We start from the raw sequence: 21222 nt of genomic DNA on the forward strand, positions 1-21222 counted from the left end.
TATGTTAATGTGTCTTTATTGCAGTGTAATTTCATGTCCTGCGTAATAACTCAACAGCATAGAATTGCTATAGGATTAGCGTGAAGATGCAGTTTAAATTACGATGTCTATAACATTTATAACGTGAAGCGAGGACACTGTAAAACGAATCCAATTTTAGTAAAAATCAATGCATGATGTCATACAACAATCACAAACCAAAAACGATCAAAAGCATGACTGATTAGCACTGATTTTGACCAAAATAAGCAAACATTCATAATCGGCTAGAAAGCTAATGAGTAAAGACATTACGTCGTGTGCTGTTCTGGTGAGTTTACTTGAAGGGGCTTTCAAGGAAACATCGCTCTGATTGTTAAGCTCTCCTTCAGGCTATCATTAGTCATATATGAAATCACCTCACATAAATGTCTCCAAATTAAGGACTGCTAGCATAAATGGTCATAAAATCTCAGCGCTGCAGGGGCTCCTTCCTCCTGGAGTCCTCAACAATACGCTAACCACACAAAGCTAATCAGCATATTAGCCTTCATGTAAATAAGGCTTTGTTCATGCTGCACGTGAATCGAATTTGATGTTCAGATCTAATCTAGAACCGACTCACTACGCTGTCATTTTACAACCGATGAACTCTGATCCGTTCTTTAATACAGCATAGCTCATGTATGTAAAATGACTTTCACAATGTGGGGAAAACTGAAATATTGCAGTTCCTCGTGTCTGTCGTGACATTTCGCTCAGAAGCATGAGTATACTATACTTCTTTGTCCAAAATAACTGCCTCGGCATGTAAATAGTGTAAGTAAATGTCACATAAACGTCATAAAAGTAATGTCACTGTGTGAAGAATGAGTCCGGAGTGAAATATTTTAGTTAAAATAAATGTAATTATTTCTTTGGTAGCACTTGGTCATTGGTTAACATTAGATAGCAATATTAGTAAACATGAACTAAGAATGAAAAATGCTTCTACGTCATTTATTAATCTTAGTTAATGTTAGTTTCAGCATTTAAAATGATTTAAAAGTTGTTTTGGTAAATATTAGTTAATGCACTGCCAATAAGCGATTTTATTAAATTACATTAGCTTTAAAATTGATAAACAGTGTAATAAATGCATTGTTCATCGTTTGTTCAAGTTACATTAACTGAAGTGACACAAAGTGTTACCATTTCTTTGTTCAAAGACAATTCGAGAAATTTTAGCCATTTACTAGTGGTAGTTAAGCACATATTAATACCTTCTATATCCTAACTATTAATAAGCAGCATATTAGGACTTTATTAAGAAAAAATGTCTCTCCATGTCTCTACCTACAGGTTCCGCACACTGCCTTAAGATCTAATGAACATTTTTGGCTCGGGATACAATAGCTATTCACTGTTTGACTTAAACTATTGTTCGTTTCTTGAGTAAAGCCTCAAACAATCAGAACAGATCTCTTAAAACAACAGCCGCGGATCCAAAGGATACAATATGAGCTTTGGAGTCATTTATATTTAACTGAAATATGAAATGTCAATTTCTCCAACAAATTTAGCTTTGCACAAAGGTTTTCCTCTCTTTCCGAAAGGAAAATTCTCCGCCTAAAGTATGAAGCTGCACTTAATTCAGGGTGAAATCCATTTATAGCTGCAAACTAGCGGGGTTTGTTTGCCAGGCTCAAAATCAGTCTGCCAGAAATTAGCAGGACAACGGCTAGTTGTTTACCGCCTGGCTTACTTTGGCAGATTTGTGTCTGTTCTGAAGGAATAAACTTAAAATGAAACTTACTAGCGTCAGTCGCACCGCCCATTTCAGTTGCTTCAAAAAAGTTGTTTGGGCTCCACGCGTTTAGCGAAAATGCTAAGTTAAACAAATTACGTGTGGATAAACAGAAACATCCAATGACCTCTGCTCAAGGAGTGACGTCTACAGTAGCGGCTGACGGTGTCAAGGCTTGCACCTGTCCAAACCACACAGTCGTGCACCAATTAACAATGACATTAATAACCAGTTTAGTCTCAGTTGTAAACGACCCACCCAATACACGCTTCCGGTACAAGCTGTCAAACTCGAATGCCAAAACGTCAACCCCTAAAACAAGCCTTTCTTCTCTAATTCGAGCTAAATTGAGGAAGTTAGTAAAAAATGTTAAAATCACAGAGCCGTCCGCAGTTTCAAACTAATCACTGAAACGACTACTGTAAGACGTTTTTGAGCTCCTGGATAAATATAACGGATTAAGACAGTGATTGCAGAAGGGCATGTTTTTAACAAACACAGACTGACTCAAAGTAGCATTTAGCTTAGATGACCACAACTCAATAAAAACTATTTTCAACAAGGTTTAGTTAGCTGGGTTACGTGGTCAATATCAAAGATGCTGTAGTCGGTATAGCTAGTCTGAATAGAAAATGTGACAATTTTATGAAGCGATGTGTGAAAGTTGTACTCATACAGCTAACATGTAGTAGTTAACATTCTTTAGGTTGAAGAATGGTAACTATAACAACTAAGCATTGACTATATATGCTTATTTGGTAACACTAGTTGCTTATTAGCATGCATACTATTAGCCATTTTTTGGTCGTAATTAAATACATATTATTTATTCTACATGACCTTATTCTACATCACTAATCCGACCCAATACCTAAATTTAACAACTGCCTACTAACTATTAATAAGCACAATTAAGAATTTATCGAAGAAAAAGTCTCAGTTAATAGTGAATAAGTGTCTTACCACTTATTTTAAGATCCCATTAACATTACTAACTAACTACTAACTACAGCTTTTTGACTCCATAAACTCCTAATTTGCTCCTTATTAATAGTTAGTAAAGTAGTTGTTGAGTTTAAGTATGTGGTAGGATTTGGGATCATACAGAATAAGGCATTAATAAACGTTTACTAATAAAGTGTTAATAAAGACCCAATGTGCTAGTGGTATGCAAGCGAGTTAATAGCGAGAATTGGTCCTTAGACTAAAGTTTACTTGTCGTCAACCAGGATTTTGAACAAATGAAGTGTTGGCGACCAAGTGTGATGTGTTCCTGAATCAACATCTTGGCCCTGAAACAACATTCCTTCCCAACAAACCCAATCCTAACCATATCCTCAACCTCAACCATGAAGTACTCCAGAAATCAGATGGAAATAATAGTAACCGACCTTGTAATGAGAACAGCGTTGTCGTGATGGGCGATCCCGTTCTCTGGGATACTGTTTCCATCTCCCTGATGAGAAAGAATGGATTTCTGCCATTTACAGAAGCTGTCTAGAGATTTGTCCGCATGGTGGTTTATCTCTAAGTTGGTCTGCAACATAAAAAAGCCAATGCAACGCATCAATGCAACAAAATTTGATACACGGCGAGCTGACAAGTCACAATACGGCAAAGGACACTTTGGCGTGTTAAGTTTATATATTTAGTTTATTATATTATATATTATTTGGCTGGTACGATGTGAATTGTAGCTCTTATGACATCATTTTAGAGCTAGTGGGATCTTTTGGTTGGTTTCCCAGTCTGGGAAGAGTTATTTGATTCTTTCGAGAACAAAAAAACATAGACAAACGCCCTGGCTCTCTCATTAAAGACATTAACGTAAAATCTTTTACAAAGTTTCCCTCAGGGACAATGTCTAGGCATATCTGTTCAAATAACTTTTATCTTTAAAAGTGGTCAGACGATTCATGATTCGATCTGTCTTTTTCAGGGCAATAAAGCAGCAGACTACTGCGAGGTGTGTTTCTAAGCTTCTAAAAATACTCCGAGCTCACGCTCATTTAATGCTAATGCAGACGAAAGACAAGAACGATGGACAGTGTCCATGTGCGTGAGACTAGGGAAAAATATCACCAGTCTAGTCTTAAGACGTCCTACTGAAATACAATGAACTTAAGCAAAACCAAAAAGCAGCTGCACACCATAAACTGTTTATTCTTGAAGAAATACAAAATTAAAGATATAGTAGTATGTAATTTTGCTTTCAACATTCAATTTTGGCGTCTTTATATATTTTTTGTTTTTATTTTCTTCCTGTCGTTAACATCAACCTGCCAAAAGGGAATACAGAAGAAAATTAGCTGAACCACCAGGTTTGTTGGCTAAACCTGGTGGATTTTACATATTGAATGTATTATTTATGTGCATTGTCCCTGGTTAAAGTAAATAAATGCGAAATGAGAAAAAGCGATAGCTCACCCTAAAATGAAAACATGTCCTCATGTCATTCTAAATGTGTATGACTTTCTTTTTTCCACGGAACACACACGTGGAAATGTTTTTCATCTTTACAGTAACAGCTAATGGGGTCCAAAAGAGCATGAACATTCTTCAAAATATCTTCTTTTGTGTCATACAGGTTTGGGACGCCATCGGCTGAGTAACTGTCACACTCACCTGATCCTCCGTCAGAACAATCAGTCGGGTTACAATAATGTTCACAACGTTTCCAAGACTGGCATCACGGTAAAGTTTGGCAACCTGACCTCCAGAAAAGAAGAAAAGACACAAAGTCAGCCAAATGCTGTTCGAGTTCTCGCGTTACCTTAAGAAGGAACGAAATGCACATCGGAGACAAACGCGCCTGAGAAAAGCAGGACCAAACTTACAATATTCATTACGGAGAGGATGTAGTGCTCGATGTCTTTGCGACCGTGGTAGCCAACCATCATTTTGTCCGCCACCACCAGGGTCTCCACAAAGCGCTCAGAGCTGACAGAACGCCTCTGGCGGTGGCCACCCATCGAGCTGTCGCCGTCCGGGGCCGGGTAAGGTGTGTTTGCTTCAGGATTGGTATCGTAGCTGGGAGTCCTGTTTATCGTGAGGTCTAGGGAAAACAAAAACGGTTCACATTTTCATCAAAAAGCGATTCATTTGCATTAGCATGAGAACTTTAGAGTAGATCTTCACTCGACGTTTATGCCGAAAGCTGTTTGCAGGGACTTCCAGCCAAACCTGAACCACTGACCATCATTTCCTAAACTGCTATCTATAGCTGTTTATGTCACAATGTGGCCGAATGGAGGTTTACCAACCTGAAACACCACAGCTGAACTCCTCGCTTGGCTCTTGCAGAGAAGGAATAGAAGTCTTTTTATAAATAACATGTGGTTGTCCTTCGTGGTTGACATCACTGAAATTTCTGGATATATTTTTTAATGGCTCTATTAAATATTGCTCGTCCTCTGTGGTTATGACACCATGCTTGATAAGAAAAGAGAAAATGGTAGGTTACACAAAAAGCACATAGGAAAAACAAGAAAATATGTTCATTGACAAGGTTTGAAATATTCCATCTGCAATGTCAAGGACAAAGTTGTAAATTCATGCATTTTAATGGCCCTATCGCATGCTTATCATTTCTACAAATATATTCATGCTGTTAAAATACATACCAGAGCGCAGATAACTCTTACTCATATTATTGCAAGTAATTCATATCATTCAGCATTGCGAGCAAACGCAAAAACACGCCACAATACAAATCAATGAGATAAATCACTCAAAAACCACCAATTACATAAAGAACAACACTGTAATTACTGGGACAGGAACCAAAGCACACAGACCTGCGCCCTTGAACACCCCCAATTTCATAAATTCAAAAAGAGCCTCAGAAATGTGTTTATAGAAAAAGAATGCTGGCATGTTCTCCAAGTCTGTAAAACTCCACAATGAGACCAATTAAATCTTTACAAAGAAATAGCCAGCGCTGCACACGCAAAACAAAAGAGCAGTTGATATAAGCCGTATGCTGTGTGATGCACGGCGAAAACTGCTGAGACATTCAAAGGATTGTTTTTCCATTTTTGGTTTCAATAAAATGACTGAAGCAACGCAGAGATCTCAATTTATGAAGCATGGTGAGCCAGTACCTTTGGCCGCAACAATCATAATATAACATTTTAGCATCATTACAACTGTCTCGTTCTTTATTCCGACTAAAGGAGGATCGTGGAGAACAGCTTAATATTACAGAACTAATAAAGCAGAGCTGTCTGAAATTTTTTGTGGACTACAGCAGCCTGAAGCTTTTTGTTTTAGCAATCTAGTTGGTTTAATGACGGAGTTGCTTTTGCTTTCGTTTGAGTCATTGGGGCAGATCAAACTCTGATGGTATCAGATAACATGCTTTAGGAAAGATTAACCACAGTTTCACTACAAATGAAGCCAAAAAACTATGATTAGTAGTCAAACCATGGTGACCACAATAGTGCCCTAAAACATGCGAAATGATAAAATGCCTGAGGTCTTGAAGCAATTTTAATTAAGCTTTATGGACATTATTTGTGGCAGAAAATAATTCGTGTTTCACATACATTAGTTTGTAAAATCCCACATTATGCTTACAGCGTTAACAAATGTTTTCCACCTTTACAGACAAATAGAAAAGACCTCCACAGTAAAAAGAAAATTTCAGTGAAAGTCCAATTTTTTGCTTGTTAGATGCTGTTAGGCAAAGAGCCGTCTTCTTCATTGGCAACTTCAATGTAGCTGTTGTTTTCATTACATTACACAAAAATATAAAGCCAAAAACACTGTTGTCATGTCAAATGGGCAACATGCATAAAGATGAATGTTTTTGGTTGAAAACGGCTTCATGTACACGTAACTGCACACTTACTTTACCAACAATTCCTAAAAAATTCTACCCGCAATTATTTCATTTGAGAAATGTCATCATAATTACTGCACTTTCGCAAATCAACACGTGTAAAGTAAAATTTAAATTTCAGATTTTTTTAAGCACCAATCGCAACAGGCATTTTTGAGCAATTAAAAGTATTTATTACACGAGATGAGAAAGCGCAGAGTAAATAACCTTGTTGCGCTTATTTATTATAGTATCGTATAAATGCTGTTCTCCACATTCTGAAAACGTCTCGCATTGAAACTTCCTCAAATCATCATTCCGTCCTCTCTTGCAATATCCAACCGAGGGGTCAGGTAAAGATCTTGAAAAACTCCTGAAACTATAGGTCTTCACGGCGGTTTAGAGAGAAGGTTTTGTGTTTGCACGCAGACACCGTGGCTGCAGGAAATGCCTCAGGACCAGCAGAGCCACTCTAAATTCTCATAGATTTATGCGAGGGTGCTGCTGATACCAGGGTGGAATCCAATATCGAGGCCTGTCCTCCCACAAGAACCCACCCCAGTTTAAGGTAATTGCAGAGGGCCGGGTCTCTCAGTCTCTCATCAAGTTAAAGACACAACGTGCACAACTACAGTCTAGCTTCCACTTTAAAACTGAAGCCTGCCAAGATACAAGCTAGTAAAGTATTTAAAGCGACATTTCCAATATCGCCTTTCATCCAGCGTGTAGCTGCATGTGACTGTTGTCGCAAATTGCGCAAAAGTGCACAATGCATAAAGTTAAAAAGAATCGACTCTATAGTTAGTTAGTCATTCGAATGCCACTTCTGTGACTGCTACACATTTGCATAATTCCTCCCAATGAACAACTCGACCCCGCCCACAATCACGCAATTTTTCGGACAACTGGGAGTTCAGCGTGGGATACACAAAGCGCTTTCTCTCGAAAGATGCTTCAGTACCCAGAATCACAACCTGTATGATAAATAATAGACGCTTATATTTTTATCAAGCATTCGAAATACGGAACTATGGGAATGGGGGTATCATTTCTAATGGGCTGTATGTGGTAGACCAATCACAACAGACTAGGCCATCTGACCAATCAGAGCAGAGTAGGCTCACGGAGAGGAGGGGTTTAGAGAGACTCTTTGAACCGCTTCGAACGAATCGTTTGAGAATTACTGGAAAATTAGGTGATATTAAATGAATATTTTGAGAAAACAAAAGCATCTTAAAATGGCATAATAGGAGCACTTTAAAAGTTTCAAGCATTTGGAAAAGTAGTTAAAAGCTACTACGCTAAAACTATTTCAAGTTTAAACTTTAGTCACGTCGTTCCAAACCTGTATGACTGTTTCTTCTTGGGGAATTTTGGAAAACGTCTCATATGTATTTATCACATAGCGAAAACGTTCTCAAATAAATGCGCTAAATGTCCTGCAAAACCTCAAAACAAAGAACTGATTCTTTCTGCAGTAAAGTTACAGAGGTGAGTTGTCAAAGCAATTTACGGGGTCATACTAGTTTATGCTACCCAGAGCCGTTCGATAATCGCATTGCATCACAGGAAGCCACGTTTCACAGCAACCGTGCGGAGTGCGGTTTAGTTAAGCAACATCAAAGTCCCCACCAGATGAAATGCTCAGTGTGAGATAGGAATCAGCTGGCAACGGGCTTGCAGGTGCAGGAGGGATTCAAGCCCGATGCGGAGAGACAGCTAAGCTAATATTTTGCTGTCACTCAGCAGTCACTTTAACACTGAGCAGAAGCAGCCGTGTACACAGAGACAGGGACATAGATAAGAACTCTGGCAGCAAAACAGACAAGGCCCTTTAAGCTCTCCCTCTCTCTCTTTCTCGTGTTAGTCACACATGAGGCATAAGTTTCTTGAAGCTGCCTAAGCTTTATTAATGTCATGTAGACATGCTGACTCATTCTGGACGCCGGCCTGAAGCTCTGCTCTTAAACTGCTGAGCAAGACACTGATATTGGCACTTTTCATTGTTAAAATCCTTCATCTATCTAATAAGGATGCTAACATTTAGTTGATTTTCCCATAAAATGCATACAGTTTGGTGCTATGCTTGTTTGAGCTTCCCAGCATTCGGGGACAGGACTATTAGTCTGTCCAACCTATAGCAAAGTGCTCAGGAAACTTTTTCAATTCTGTTTGGTAATGGTAGCGGTGTAGAAATGAAACACTTAAGGTTTAAAGAGGCCATATGATGCAATTTTAAGCTTTCCTTTCTCTTTGGAGTGTGCCTAAAGACTAAAGACAAAACCAAAGATATATGATACATAAAAGTTATGACTTGTCCCCACCCCCCTAAAACAACTTGATTAAACACGCCTCGTTTTCTAGACGTCACAGAGTGGGTTTATCTTCATAACACCGCTCACATGTTTACGCAAAGAAAGAAGGCGGAGCTATTATTCTGTCTGTAGTGTTGCTGCGGGCGCCATGTTCTGGAGACGCCGTGTTTCGTCGTGAAAGTGAAACTATTTTGTTTGTGCTTCCAGAAGAGGACACGACTAGAAATCAGTGTCAAGTTGTGTTTACTACACCGTTCCAGAAAAGATATTAGAGTGTGTTTAAATATTAGAATACGGAGGACTGATTCCTGAACTTTTAAGTAAGTTACGTTCTTATTAAAAGAACCTGCTCACTATTAAAATGTAAGTTTTGAGCAGTGTTGAGTAATGCTTGTTGTTTGTGGTTTCTCCAGTCACAAATTCAGAAACGGTGGTATGTTTACGAGGCGTGATGCTTAAAAGACAGCATATGTCTATGTCTCCACTAGATGCAACAAATTCCTCATTTGCAATGGCTTTTATAGTTTTTGTGTCATTGCACCGGGATGCGGCATCACATGCGTATTCTAAATAGTGCTGTCAAAATGAGATGTTTTTTTCTTGACAATGTTTAGACGCTAAGCATTGTTTCTAAGCTAAGCATGTGTGTCATGTCACTTTCAACAGCAGCAGCTCTTAAAGTAACAGCAGCCAAATAACCTAATAACCGAGTTGCTTTAACGTATGTTAATCGGAGAATAGAAAAATTAAGAAATCAATAACATTTGCAGCTTTAAGGATTGGTCTACATTTCATTTAGAATTTAGTGTTTGATACTTGTTGAAAGGCACCGGTAAATATGACATTTTATTGCAATAGGTTTATGTGAGGAAGCTTGCATAATTACAAGTTGTTAGTTAAATAATTGGGAGAAAAAAAAGAACAATTTACTTGTAACATCAGTAGTACTGATGCCAGTGATATTCGCCTTTAGTAATAAAAAAGATGCAATTAAACAAATATTAAAAATATACTGTCTTTATGTTGTTTCTACACACATTTGAAAGCTTGAATGTGACATTACTGCATTATATAAGTACATTTAAAAACGTTATTTTTAAATTAATTGTAATTTATCATGATTCATTTCAGGGGGAAAAAAGCGTAATTAATTGTTTTCTTTTTTTAATTGATAGACAGCACTAATTCTAAACTGTGTGTACTGGGTGGTTGCTAGCTGGGTGCTCACTTCAAAAGCCCAACCGAAAAGAGGCCACCCAAGTCTCTATGATATTCTGCTTGGGTCCTTTCTTCACCTATTTCTTTGCCAGGTGAAGATTAGAAGCCCTGCAACAATGCACGTGGTTTAAAAATAATCATCCAGCAGCAAGGACAGCGTATCAGTCACATCGAGAAGGCTAAGTCAGCAAGTATGTGGCCCTTTGAGGAAGTAAACACTTCAGCTGAAGATCTTTAGATATGTGGGCAATAAAATGCGATGCATATTCCACATGTCTTTGGCCAGCACGCTTTCATATCCCTGCCTGAATGTGCAATTTCCAATCTGTTCTTTTATGCAGAAAACAGCGCGCTTTTTCCTGCGGTATTTTGGAGAAAAACAGCTTGCTACAAATATTACAAATTCCGAAAAAAATCTTTTAGCGAACGTAACTTATCCTCTCATGCACCCAAAAGCACGACCATTTTCAGAGACGGATGTACTCACCAAGCCTTTGCAGTTGCTCAATGCCACTTTTGTAGTGCTATATTGATCCAGTAGGTATCCAACATAGTGGCAGTTATCGACCACTGAATGCTGCCAGTCTAGTCCGTCTTTGCCCCAGTACTCTACCGTGAAATGTTTCGAAACCAGGATGGGGTTGAGTGTCAGGTTCAGGTGAAAGTGCTTGCCGTAGGCTGAGAGTTTGTAAAAAAGCCTGGTCTCGGTGTGGTCCAGCTCGTCCTGGTCCAGTCCACGTCTCCGCCGACCGGGCCTGTAATGCTTCACAGTGTAACTCATGAACTGGCCCCTCTCATTCACCCGCACTGGTACTGTTAGCTGATAGTGCTCCAGCGTGGACAGGAATTCCGCTTTGTGTTTTGGGGAATAAAGCGAAGCAGATAACAGTGAGCAAAACAAAGGAGATGGCAATCACGGGAAACCAAAGATCACCAAGCAATTTCAGCAATGTAAATGGCAGGTGTGCTCAGAGATTGCTCTTTCACAGCTCAGTTACGTTCAATCCTGTAGAAGCTTTGTTTCTGATGTTTCTCCTAAAAATTCTCTTTCGGTAATATTAAATGAGTCTCCTCTTGATGTTTTAGAGTAGATAAACAACAGTGTCTCAAAATTTTTGATTTGATAGTTTGATAGTTAAAAGTCAGAGGTCTTAAGGTGTCTTTTAAGGTTTTTCAGGAACAACAATGGAGATACTTAAAAGGAAGCTAACTGAGATGACCTCCTGCAAAAGCAATACATTTTCCCACTGGACTGGCAAACCTGAGCCCAGTTGTTGAGATCTCGACACACAAGATTGCTTTTTCTCTCTATTTCTTTAGTTTAATGCCTCAGATGTTTCTCCTAGTCATCAGTAAGTCTGCTGCTCTGACTTTTCTCCTGAAGTGTTTCAGCAGAGATCTCAAAAACATCTCACACCGTGCTCAAGTCTGCCAGAGAAAAGAGATACTCATCAGTTTCTTCCAAGATCAAATCATGAGTTACGCTACCCACGTTGCATCTCTGTGCTCTTACTGTATCTCAATAACTGTCTCAATTGTTCATCTGCTTATTTCCTCTGAGAACAAGCAACAAGCAAGGTGAGCTTGACACTTACACGAAACATAACTGAGCAATAAAACGTTTCCCCCGGGCAGAGCTAAAGGGTCTTAATGACATCATTGTAAGCAGAAAATGAGTTACGGCTTGCTGCGGGGAAATTTTCGGAGCTGCTATGACATTAGCTACAGTCACCACTATATGCTCTTATATATGTCCGCACGTTATTAAACCTACCTTGAGAGTTGTACGAAAGGATCTGAGCTTCAGCAGCGGCCAAGACCAGGCTAAATATCCAAGTCAGCGTCTTCCAAAAAATTTCCATAATTTAGGGAAGATCTGACATGGGGTGGGGTATGGGGGTTGGGGAGGGCTACAAGTGGATTAAAGCGATATGATCAATCCAGCTTCGCACCATAACATATCCGTGACAAGCATCCTCGACACATTTGAATCTCAGTCCACTTAATCCCAGGTTCTTCCTAAAGGCGACTTGATCCTGCACCTTTGTCAGCCATGAGCAGGGCAAGAATCCATATGAACTCTCTTCATGTTATTCCAAAACAGCAGATCTATATTAGGAGCCTGTCCCAAACGATCCATTGGTTTGCCTGGAAATGAATGAAAGCAGGGGAGGGGGGACTTGTCAGTGGAAAATTGGCAGTTTACGATCATAAAATGGATTTTGCCTGAACGTAGCTGTTTAACTGCAAATGCTAAGCATGCTTTGTCTCATCAAACATCGGGAGCGGATTGCAATTCCATAGCCGTAACATCTGGACTCGAACAGGTTTGATCACACGCGCACACACATAACGCTGAGCTCATAGGTGTTGAGTGGGACGCCGTAACTTCAGGTTATCATTTTCACACCTGCACTTGACTATTAGCTGCCCTGCCTGTTTCCGACACAAGGCATGAATCCATGCTGCAAAAACCTGTTGCAAATAACTCGACCGGTGGCTAATCAGACTGAAGCCTCACCAGCCAATTACAGCTTTTCCAGATTCGTGGCGCGTGAACGGAATCAACAAGCATTTATTGCACGTACAAAGCATCGAATCAAGTGCATTCCTCTCTAACTTCCTCTAAACCATTTTTTTTATTTTGTAGCTGCAGCTTTGCATTCGGAGTTCTGTAGCACTCTCAGCCGGTGTCTAGATGTGTTTTTGGTGTGAAGTGTGAAGTTCTCCTCGGGTTAATACAGGTGTCCTATAGGAATAACACAGGTGCGCTAACGTTGTCTTCTTTTCGAACACTATATCTAAAAACACTCAAAATGAGACTTGGTTTGATATTACATGCTGCGATGTAATACATTTTTCAGCGCGTTTCACACAAAACAACTAACCCACCTGTATGCATCTCTCAAAAAAAGAAAACTGGAAACCAAACAGTTTTGGTGACAACTAACCAAAAAATGCACGGACCAAAAAAATGCATTTCCAAAAACTTCAGTACAGTTTGGAAGCAATGCATGTCTGTCTGTCTATCTATGCTGCATGCATAGCGCCTCAATAATAAGTGCTCTATCAACTCAAAAGCCAAAAAGCATGGACAGTCTTCTTCCCGATCACTTACAAACTATCTATCTGTCTATCCATCTGTCTGCTGAACAAGACTGTTGCTAGACTCTACATGACAGTGAAAGCAACTCCAGAAGTAACTCACCGGATGAACCTCAAATCAAATGCCTGCTTTTCTCTAGAACCCGCCAGAACAAGGGTCGTCCAGTCCCAACAGATATATCCTATTCGTCAGCCCCCTTTGCGTGGGTTTCTTACTATCGCGGCAAAAGCCGAAGCGGCAACCGTGCAGACCAACATTCGAGAGTTTAATAAAACGGCTTCTTCCAGACAGCAGCTCGAGTCTAAAACGTGTCTGACCCAGACAGCTGGCAACTGCCCAACACTATTACACTGACCGCTGAAATAAAAACACACAAGACCAATGAGAACACTGCAAATGTGCACCGAGGGACCCTTTTCCTTTTTTTTTTTTATTTAGTATCTTATATTAACGTTGTCGTCTGAGATAAAGCCGTCACGAAGGATCGCTATTAAAAACAGACTCCGTTATATTGACATGCATTGATATCTTCTGTGCAAACTCCGCTGGGTATGCCTTAGACCGTCCGAAAGACTCGTAAGAAATGATAGTTACCGTCTTTTACTGTAGAACGCACGCAGACAGTAGAAATCTTCATTTGTTTCCACTTCAGTGCATTCTTCAGCAAACCTCTCGTTTCGCTTCAAGCCATTCTCATGCCAACAAATGTAGTTGTGTCCTTGCACGGGGGGGAAAAAAAGCTCTCCGTGAACTCACTTCATCGGCAACGCAGAGGGGAAAGACTCCGAATGTGAACCAAAAAAAAAAAAAAAGCTGTTGAATAAGTTTGTGTAACTCAGCTCATGTTTGACTGACTTAAGTTTCCAGGGAGTGTGGTGGCTTATTGTTTGGTCTCGTGCTCTTTGATTCACCGGAGAGGAGTAATAACAGTAACGCGCATTGGACCGGCGCGCTCGCGGGACAGCGGGGCCGATCAGAGGCGCGCAGCCTTTAATACCGAAGCCGGATCTGAGGCAGCGCTCGAACCCGAACCCCGCCGGGGAGTTCGGCGTGACGTCACTGCAGATGTGCCTTCCGCTGAGCGCGCGCGTCCGGTCGTCAGGTGAAGCAGGTAACGAAACGCGAGCCTCAACACACACCTCTGCGCTCCAGTCAAAGACCTTTTTAGAGCCGTACGTGGTTGAAAATAAATGCACGTGGGCATTATTGGTTGTTAGGCGTTTTTATTATTTGCATGCGCTTCACTGAAGCGCAGGTGTTTTAGCGTGTAACGGCGGCGCAGGCGGTAAATCAACAACGCATAGAAAACAAGAGTTTGTAAACGTCATTATCTATCAAAATAAAATAGAATTTAGTATCAAAATAAATATCGTCTAGTGGATTATGGAAGTGGTATTTCATATGCATAGCTTCGCAATGAGTTAGTAAAGTACACTGATGGAGGATTGTCGTTTAGTTTGCAGCGACACCATGAGGAGAATGTGTGGCGGTGCACTCATTTATTATATATATATATATATATATATATATATATATATATATATATAATTTTTCCCCTCATAATCATTTATTATATATATATATATATATATATATATATATATATATATATATATATAAATAATATTTATATATATATATATATATATATTTTTTTATATATATATATATATATATATATATATATATATATATTTATTTTTTATTTTTTCCTCATAATCATTCTTTGTATGTTGATAATATATATGCTGTTAATAAACATATCACATAAATAATAATAATAATAATAATAACATAAGTGTGAAAATAATTTAAGAATCGATGTCGTTTACCATACAACAAATGAGTAGAGCTAAATATAACAGGATTACAACAGCAATTTCTGTTGTGCATTATGACAAGCGTTATTACCGTAAATGGTAATGAAACTGAAGTTCCTCTCCCATCCTGTAGTCGGCGGTCTGTGGTCCGAGAGTCGTTGGTCACGTTAAAACCACCATCGAAGAAGAAACAAACTTTTATTTGAAAATGGCGTCCGACGTGAGCCGTGATGGTTCCGAAAATAAACGCAAACTAGATGATGAAGATGAAGACGAAGGCGGATGGGTCGGGCCGCTGCCCAGCGAGGCCACACAAACCAAAAAGAAGAAAGGTAAGTTAACTTGTTTTCTGCTTCAAAAACCCGGAAGAGCTTTTGAATGTGTCTTTAAACCCAGTGAGCTGCCTAACGAGAACACTGGATAACGTTTGTGGGCTTTTTAGTTAGTTGTAATATGAAATTTCAAAAATATGTTGCATGTCTTCTGTAACAAATAAATGTGCTGTTTGATTTGGACTGAGATGTTATTAATGTATGGCATGTCTTCTGCTGCAGTTCTTCATTATGAAAGATTGTATCTGGACAATTTACCCTCTGCCTCCATGTATGAGAGAAGTTACATGCACAGGGATGTTATAACACACATTGTTTGCTCCAAGTAAGTTCCCTCCAAAGAATATCAATCATATTTTTTCATTGCATGCCCGGTCAAGCTAGTAGTTTAGTTGACCTCACCACAAAAAAAACCCTCTTTTTATTGAACAGTTCAACAGGAGACTCCAAAATCAAAGATCATCATCAGACCGCTAGTTAATTTGACCTGATTGACAGGTTTAAAAGTCTCACAAGCAGAGTTTATGTAACAGAAAAATAAATGCACTTATGTAAATATATTACATACATTTGAATACATTGCGTTCACTTATTTTGAAAGCGATTAATCAGTTTAACAGCCCTAAGGCAAGTGCATTTATTTGACTCGATTGTCATTTCTTATCATCCCAGAACAGATTTTATCATAACGGCGAGTCAAGATGGACATGTGAAATTCTGGAAGAAGAAGGAGGATGAAGGTGTAGAGTTTGTCAAGCACTTCCGCAGCCATCTGGGTAGGTGTCCCTTTATTACATCTAGATCAAGAGATCAGCACCATACCAAGCGCTAATGGCTTTTACCTTCAGAAAATAGCATTTGTAAATGATTTGTTTCTGACACGTAGGTGTGATCGAGTGTATCTCCATCAGTGCGGAAGGAGCGCTGCTTTGCTCCGTGGGCGACGATCAGGCCATGAAAGTTTTTGATGTTGTTAACTTCGACATGATCAACATGCTCAAACTCGGGTAAAACCTTGCTCTTCTGTGTGTGAATTTGCTTTGTACTTTTTATGTTTTGCCTTATTTTGACCCTGTGATATTCCTCTCTCTATATTTATATATATATATATATATATATATATAATATATAGGTTTTTATATTCAGGTTTTTTATCTTAAAGCCTTTTTAATTTTTAAATAAAATGTTCTTTAATATTCTGCATTTAATATTTAATGGCCATAGACAGTTCTTCTGAATTATACAACAATTATTTCAATATAGAATAATCAAAATATATGCATTAAAAACCCTAAATATAGTTTGTAAACAAAAATATAGGAGAAGTATTTGAAATGCAATGTATTAAAGGCATTTGATGTCATCTGTTTGGAGAAATAATAAACCTGTTTATAAGTGTGACTTTAAGATCATTCTGCTTTTTATAATTTGTGTGTGTGTGTGTGTGTGTGTGTTATTTAGCAAGTGCCACAAAGTTTTTATGCTATTCTGATGACTTAAAAAAATATTCAAATGATTAATCGTAAGTTATTTTGTTATAATGTGTGTGCTATGTATATAAATATACATAATTGCACATATGTTATGCAAACAAAACCTTTCATTTCCGATGTGATTTAATTGTCCGACTACACTAGTAAATACTCAAAACTTCATCTGAGGTTCAAGCTAATTTCCTCTTCCTCTTTTTTTTTTTTCCCCCAGATTTCATCCAGGCCAGTGTGAATGGATCTATAATCCGGGAGATGCCATCTCTACCGTGGCCTGTTCCGAGAAGTCGACTGGGAAGATTTTTGTATACGACGGAAGGGGAAGTAATCAGCCTCTGCACACGTTTGAAAAGATGCACTCGGCGCCGCTGTCTCAGATCCACCTGAATCCGAAGTATCGCGTCATCGTGTCCGCCGATAAAGCCGGGATGTTGGAATACTGGACCGGGCTCCCGAGCGAATTCAAGTTTCCGCGGCAGGTGGCGTGGCAGTTCAAGACGGACACAGACTTGTACGAGTTCGCCAAATGCAAAACGTATCCCACCAGCCTGGCGTTCTCCCAAGACGGCAAGAAAATGGCCACCATCGCCACCGACCGCAAAGTCCGGATTTTCCGTTTTCTCACCGGAAAGCTGATGCGAGTGTTCGACGAATCGTTGACCGTAAGTGTTTATCGGTTGATTTAATTATGCACTCGCTTGTTCTGAAGGTTAGCGGGTTGGAAGAACTTGAAGTAAGTTGTCGTCTCCGCGGCAGATGTTCACAGAGCTCCAGCAGATGCGGCAGCAGTTGCCTGATATGGAGTTTGGCCGCAGAATGGCGGTGGAGCGAGAGCTGGAGAAGGTGGACGGCATCCGTCTGACCAACATCATCTTCGACGAGACCGGCCACTTCGTGCTGTACGGCACCATGCTGGGCATTAAAGTCATAAACGTGGAGACCAACAGGTAGACAATAAATACACCTCTTCTAGGATGAACTTCCAATATCACAACAACATAAAAGCCATCACTATTAATAAATGCAACATAAATGATTATTTGTGTGTAAATACACAAAGTCAGTTCAGTTTGTGAATTGTCATGTGGTTCAAAAACATTATTTTTGATATTTGTAAAAGCACCTTTTTTGTAAGTAATGTATTTAAAATATATATAATATAATTATAGAATATTTAAGCTTTAATATGGTAGCAATGCATAAAAACGTATAAACGTCAGTATAAAGAACTTTTAAAGTTGCAAATAAAGAACTGGTATGTTTAAGAGGTGGTGTGTAGGGAAAATGTTACTTTATAGTGTAAGGTTACAACACACAGGTCATTCCACTGAATCTTTTCAGCCGGTAACTGTGTGTCCGAACCGTTTTTTTGGCCGTAAAGGTGTGTACGGATCCTGGGCAAACAAGAGAACATCCGTGTGGTGCAGCTGAGTCTGTTTCAGGGAGTAGCCAAGGCCATGCAGGCCGCACCGACCATCGAGATGAAGGCCTCCGACAACCCGGCGCTGCAGAGCTCCGATCCAGACCCCACCATCTTCTGCACCGCCTTCAAGAAGAACCGCTTCTACATGGTGAGATTGCCAGAAAACGCACTTTTTTTGGATTGAGGTTTTCGGTTGCAGACTGATCATAACTTTTTATATTTGATTATGAAATCAAATCAAATTTTTTTTTATCAGAAAAGTAAGATTGAAATCCTCTGGGCAGCTGCTAGTAAGTGTTGTATAGTCATTTCTTTACTCTTTAAAAAAAAAAAAAAAAAAAAAAAAAAAGTTTCACCAAGTACATTAAATGTTTAATTTTTTAAAACTTTTTTTCTGTTTTGAAAAACTATAGTTTTATTTATATAGTTATTATAGTGTTTATAATAATTGTAGTAATTATAAGTGCAAATGAGCATGTAAAGCAAATCTTTTTTAAAACAAGAAAAAAAATGTGGATCATGCTCTCGAGAGAAACTCAGATGTTCCAGTGTTCATTTAAATATTTATTTTTATTTTATCTGGAAGTCTGACACACTTTAAACTCAAAAAAAAAAAAAAAAAGTGTAATTGTTCACACTAAATGTATTATGTAAAAAAAAAAAAAAAAAGATTTTTTTTTGTTGTTGTTATAAGGAGCAGATCACCCAAAAACAATGATTTGCTAAAAACTCATCTTAATGCCATCAAAGATGTAGATAAGTTTGTTTCTTCATGGGTACAGACTTAAGGAAATGCAGTATTCCATCACTTGCTCAACGGATCCAAGAGGTGCAGTGAATGGGTGCCGTCAGCATGAGAATCCAGAACTGCTCAATAATTCATATGTTTGTAATAAATCCATCATTTGTTGTTTTAAACCATCTTTTCTAGCTCAAAATTAATCCACAATGACACTTGCTTTGGTGAAAAAATTAAATATCCACATCAAAATTCACTGACACGTTTATTTAGAAATATTTAGTCTTATAAATCCAGTTTGATCTGTGCAAATCAGCAGTTTAAAGTTGAATGTCTTGATGGATTTCTAATAAAAAAAACAAACCTTTTCACTTCTCCAGATGTTAACTGCTGGACTGGAGCTGGTTATCATGATGTTTTTATCAGTTCTAACGGCACCCATTCACTACAGAGCATCCAGTTCTGATAAAGAAACAAACTCATTCACGTAAACTTTACAGTTACCGTTTTTGCGGTGATCTGATCGTAATGGTTTTTTTTACAGTTCACAAAGAGAGAGCCAGAGGACACCAAGAGTGCCGATTCTGACCGTGACATCTTTAACGAGAAGCCGTCTAAAGAGGAAGTGATGGCCGCCACGCAAGCAGAAGGGCCGAAAAGAGTGTCTGACAGTGCCATTATTCACACCACCATGGGCGACATCCATATCAAACTCTTTCCAGTGGAGTACGTTCTGTTTTATCGTCTTATAGCACGACAAGCCAGCGCGTTTGTTTGCGTACTCATTCATTTTTCTTTTTAGATGTCCCAAAACTGTGGAGAACTTCTGCGTCCACAGCAGGAACGGTTATTACAACGGACACATATTTCATCGTGTCATCAAGGTATGAGTCCCTGTCGAGCATTTAGACGCGCACCTCGGGATCTGTGGATGATTGCGGCTGTGACTTCTCGTGTGCAGGGCTTCATGATCCAGACCGGAGACCCCACGGGGACGGGGATGGGTGGAGAGAGCATCTGGGGAGGAGAGTTTGAGGACGAGTTCCACGCCACTCTGAGGCACGACAGACCCTACACCCTCAGCATGGCCAACGCAGGCCCCGGAACCAACGGCTCGCAGTTTTTCGTCACGGTCGTCCCAACTGTAAGTCTGATATATTTTTTTTTATTTTTTTTTTTTTTATTTTTTTTTTTATATATTTTTTCTTACCAAAACTGAATTTAAGGTAAAAATTTATTTCTATGATGCAAAGCGTAATTTTCAGCATCATCCTGTCTTCAGTGTCACATGGTCCTTTTAAATGTTTAGAATAGAATTTTAAGAGAAATGTAATATTTTAATGTGTTAATATTATAATTATAATTAAAAAATTATCATTGTTGGAAATTGTTGTGGGAATTATTATTTTTTTTTTTTTTTTTCATACTTTTTTTTTTTTTTTTTTTTTAATTCTGGACAATTTTTTCTTATGATAGAAAGTGTAACATTAACATTAACATTAAATGTTTTCATGACTTTTAATCAATTTAATGCCTCCCTGCTTAAAAAAAATCATACACACCCCAAACTTTCGAATTGTACGTGAATGAGAGAATGTGAATATTTAAGATAATTCCTTATGTTTTATTAACTGGGATTGATATCAATGCACACTTCAGCTACAGTGTCTGTTTTGCTTCTGAAATATTCATATTCACTGTTATTGCTGTAGGTTTTATACAGGAAATTATGAAACATACCATTCTGTTTTCATAGGTCTGTGCTCACATGGACTTTATTTATTCTCTTAAAATATTCCAGAGTAATGTTAATTGATTTTGATTCAGCAACCGCTGTGATGATTGTTAATTTATTAAAGGATCCGTCAAACTGATTCAGAGTCTTTTTCTTTTCCTTAAAAAGCGCTTTGAGACTTTGAGTCGGGTTAATTGATTAATTAATCTAATTTTCTCTCCAATTAGCCCTGGCTGGACAACAAGCACACGGTCTTTGGGAGGACCACTAAAGGTATGGAGGTGGTCCAGAGGATCTCCAACTTGAAAGTCAACCCCAAAACCGACAAACCGTACGAAGATATCAGCATCATAAACATCACTGTCAAATAAACGTGACGCCTTAACGGTCCGCTTCTGATTTTGTAAAATAAAGTCGTTTTTTAAAAATTGGTCTCATGAGTGACGTGCCATTCAAA

General features: G+C 38.8%; 2 protein-coding genes across 2 annotated transcripts in view; one reads left to right on the forward strand and one right to left on the reverse strand.

Moving 5' to 3' along the window:
* Window positions 1-14038, reverse strand: part of adamts6 (ADAM metallopeptidase with thrombospondin type 1 motif, 6) — a 72680-nt gene extending 58642 nt beyond the window's left edge. Inside the window, exons 1-7 of the mRNA XM_043250234.1 lie at window positions 13821-14038; window positions 11895-12268; window positions 10608-10972; window positions 5029-5197; window positions 4603-4820; window positions 4391-4474; window positions 3157-3302 (exon numbers count right to left, since the gene is read on the reverse strand). Coding sequence (XP_043106169.1) covers window positions 3157-3302; window positions 4391-4474; window positions 4603-4820; window positions 5029-5197; window positions 10608-10972; window positions 11895-11982 — 1070 coding nt within the window. The 5' untranslated portion in view covers window positions 11983-12268; window positions 13821-14038. The remainder of the gene's footprint in view (window positions 1-3156; window positions 3303-4390; window positions 4475-4602; window positions 4821-5028; window positions 5198-10607; window positions 10973-11894; window positions 12269-13820) is intronic.
* A 160-nt stretch (window positions 14039-14198) lies between these two features.
* Window positions 14199-21197, forward strand: ppwd1 (peptidylprolyl isomerase domain and WD repeat containing 1). Its single transcript, XM_043250235.1, has 12 exons — window positions 14199-14337; window positions 15180-15378; window positions 15601-15703; window positions 16051-16154; window positions 16265-16385; window positions 17083-17530; window positions 17625-17815; window positions 18250-18439; window positions 19575-19756; window positions 19833-19914; window positions 19992-20174; window positions 20993-21197. The coding sequence occupies exons 2-12, from the start codon at window positions 15255-15257 to the stop codon at window positions 21134-21136; spliced, it is 1872 nt and encodes a 623-aa protein (XP_043106170.1). The 5' UTR covers window positions 14199-14337; window positions 15180-15254; the 3' UTR covers window positions 21137-21197.
* Window positions 21198-21222: the final 25 nt, after the last annotated feature.

The sequence above is a fragment of the Puntigrus tetrazona genome, chromosome 10 (assembly GCF_018831695.1).
Source record: "Puntigrus tetrazona isolate hp1 chromosome 10, ASM1883169v1, whole genome shotgun sequence".
NCBI lineage: Eukaryota > Metazoa > Chordata > Actinopteri > Cypriniformes > Cyprinidae > Puntigrus > Puntigrus tetrazona.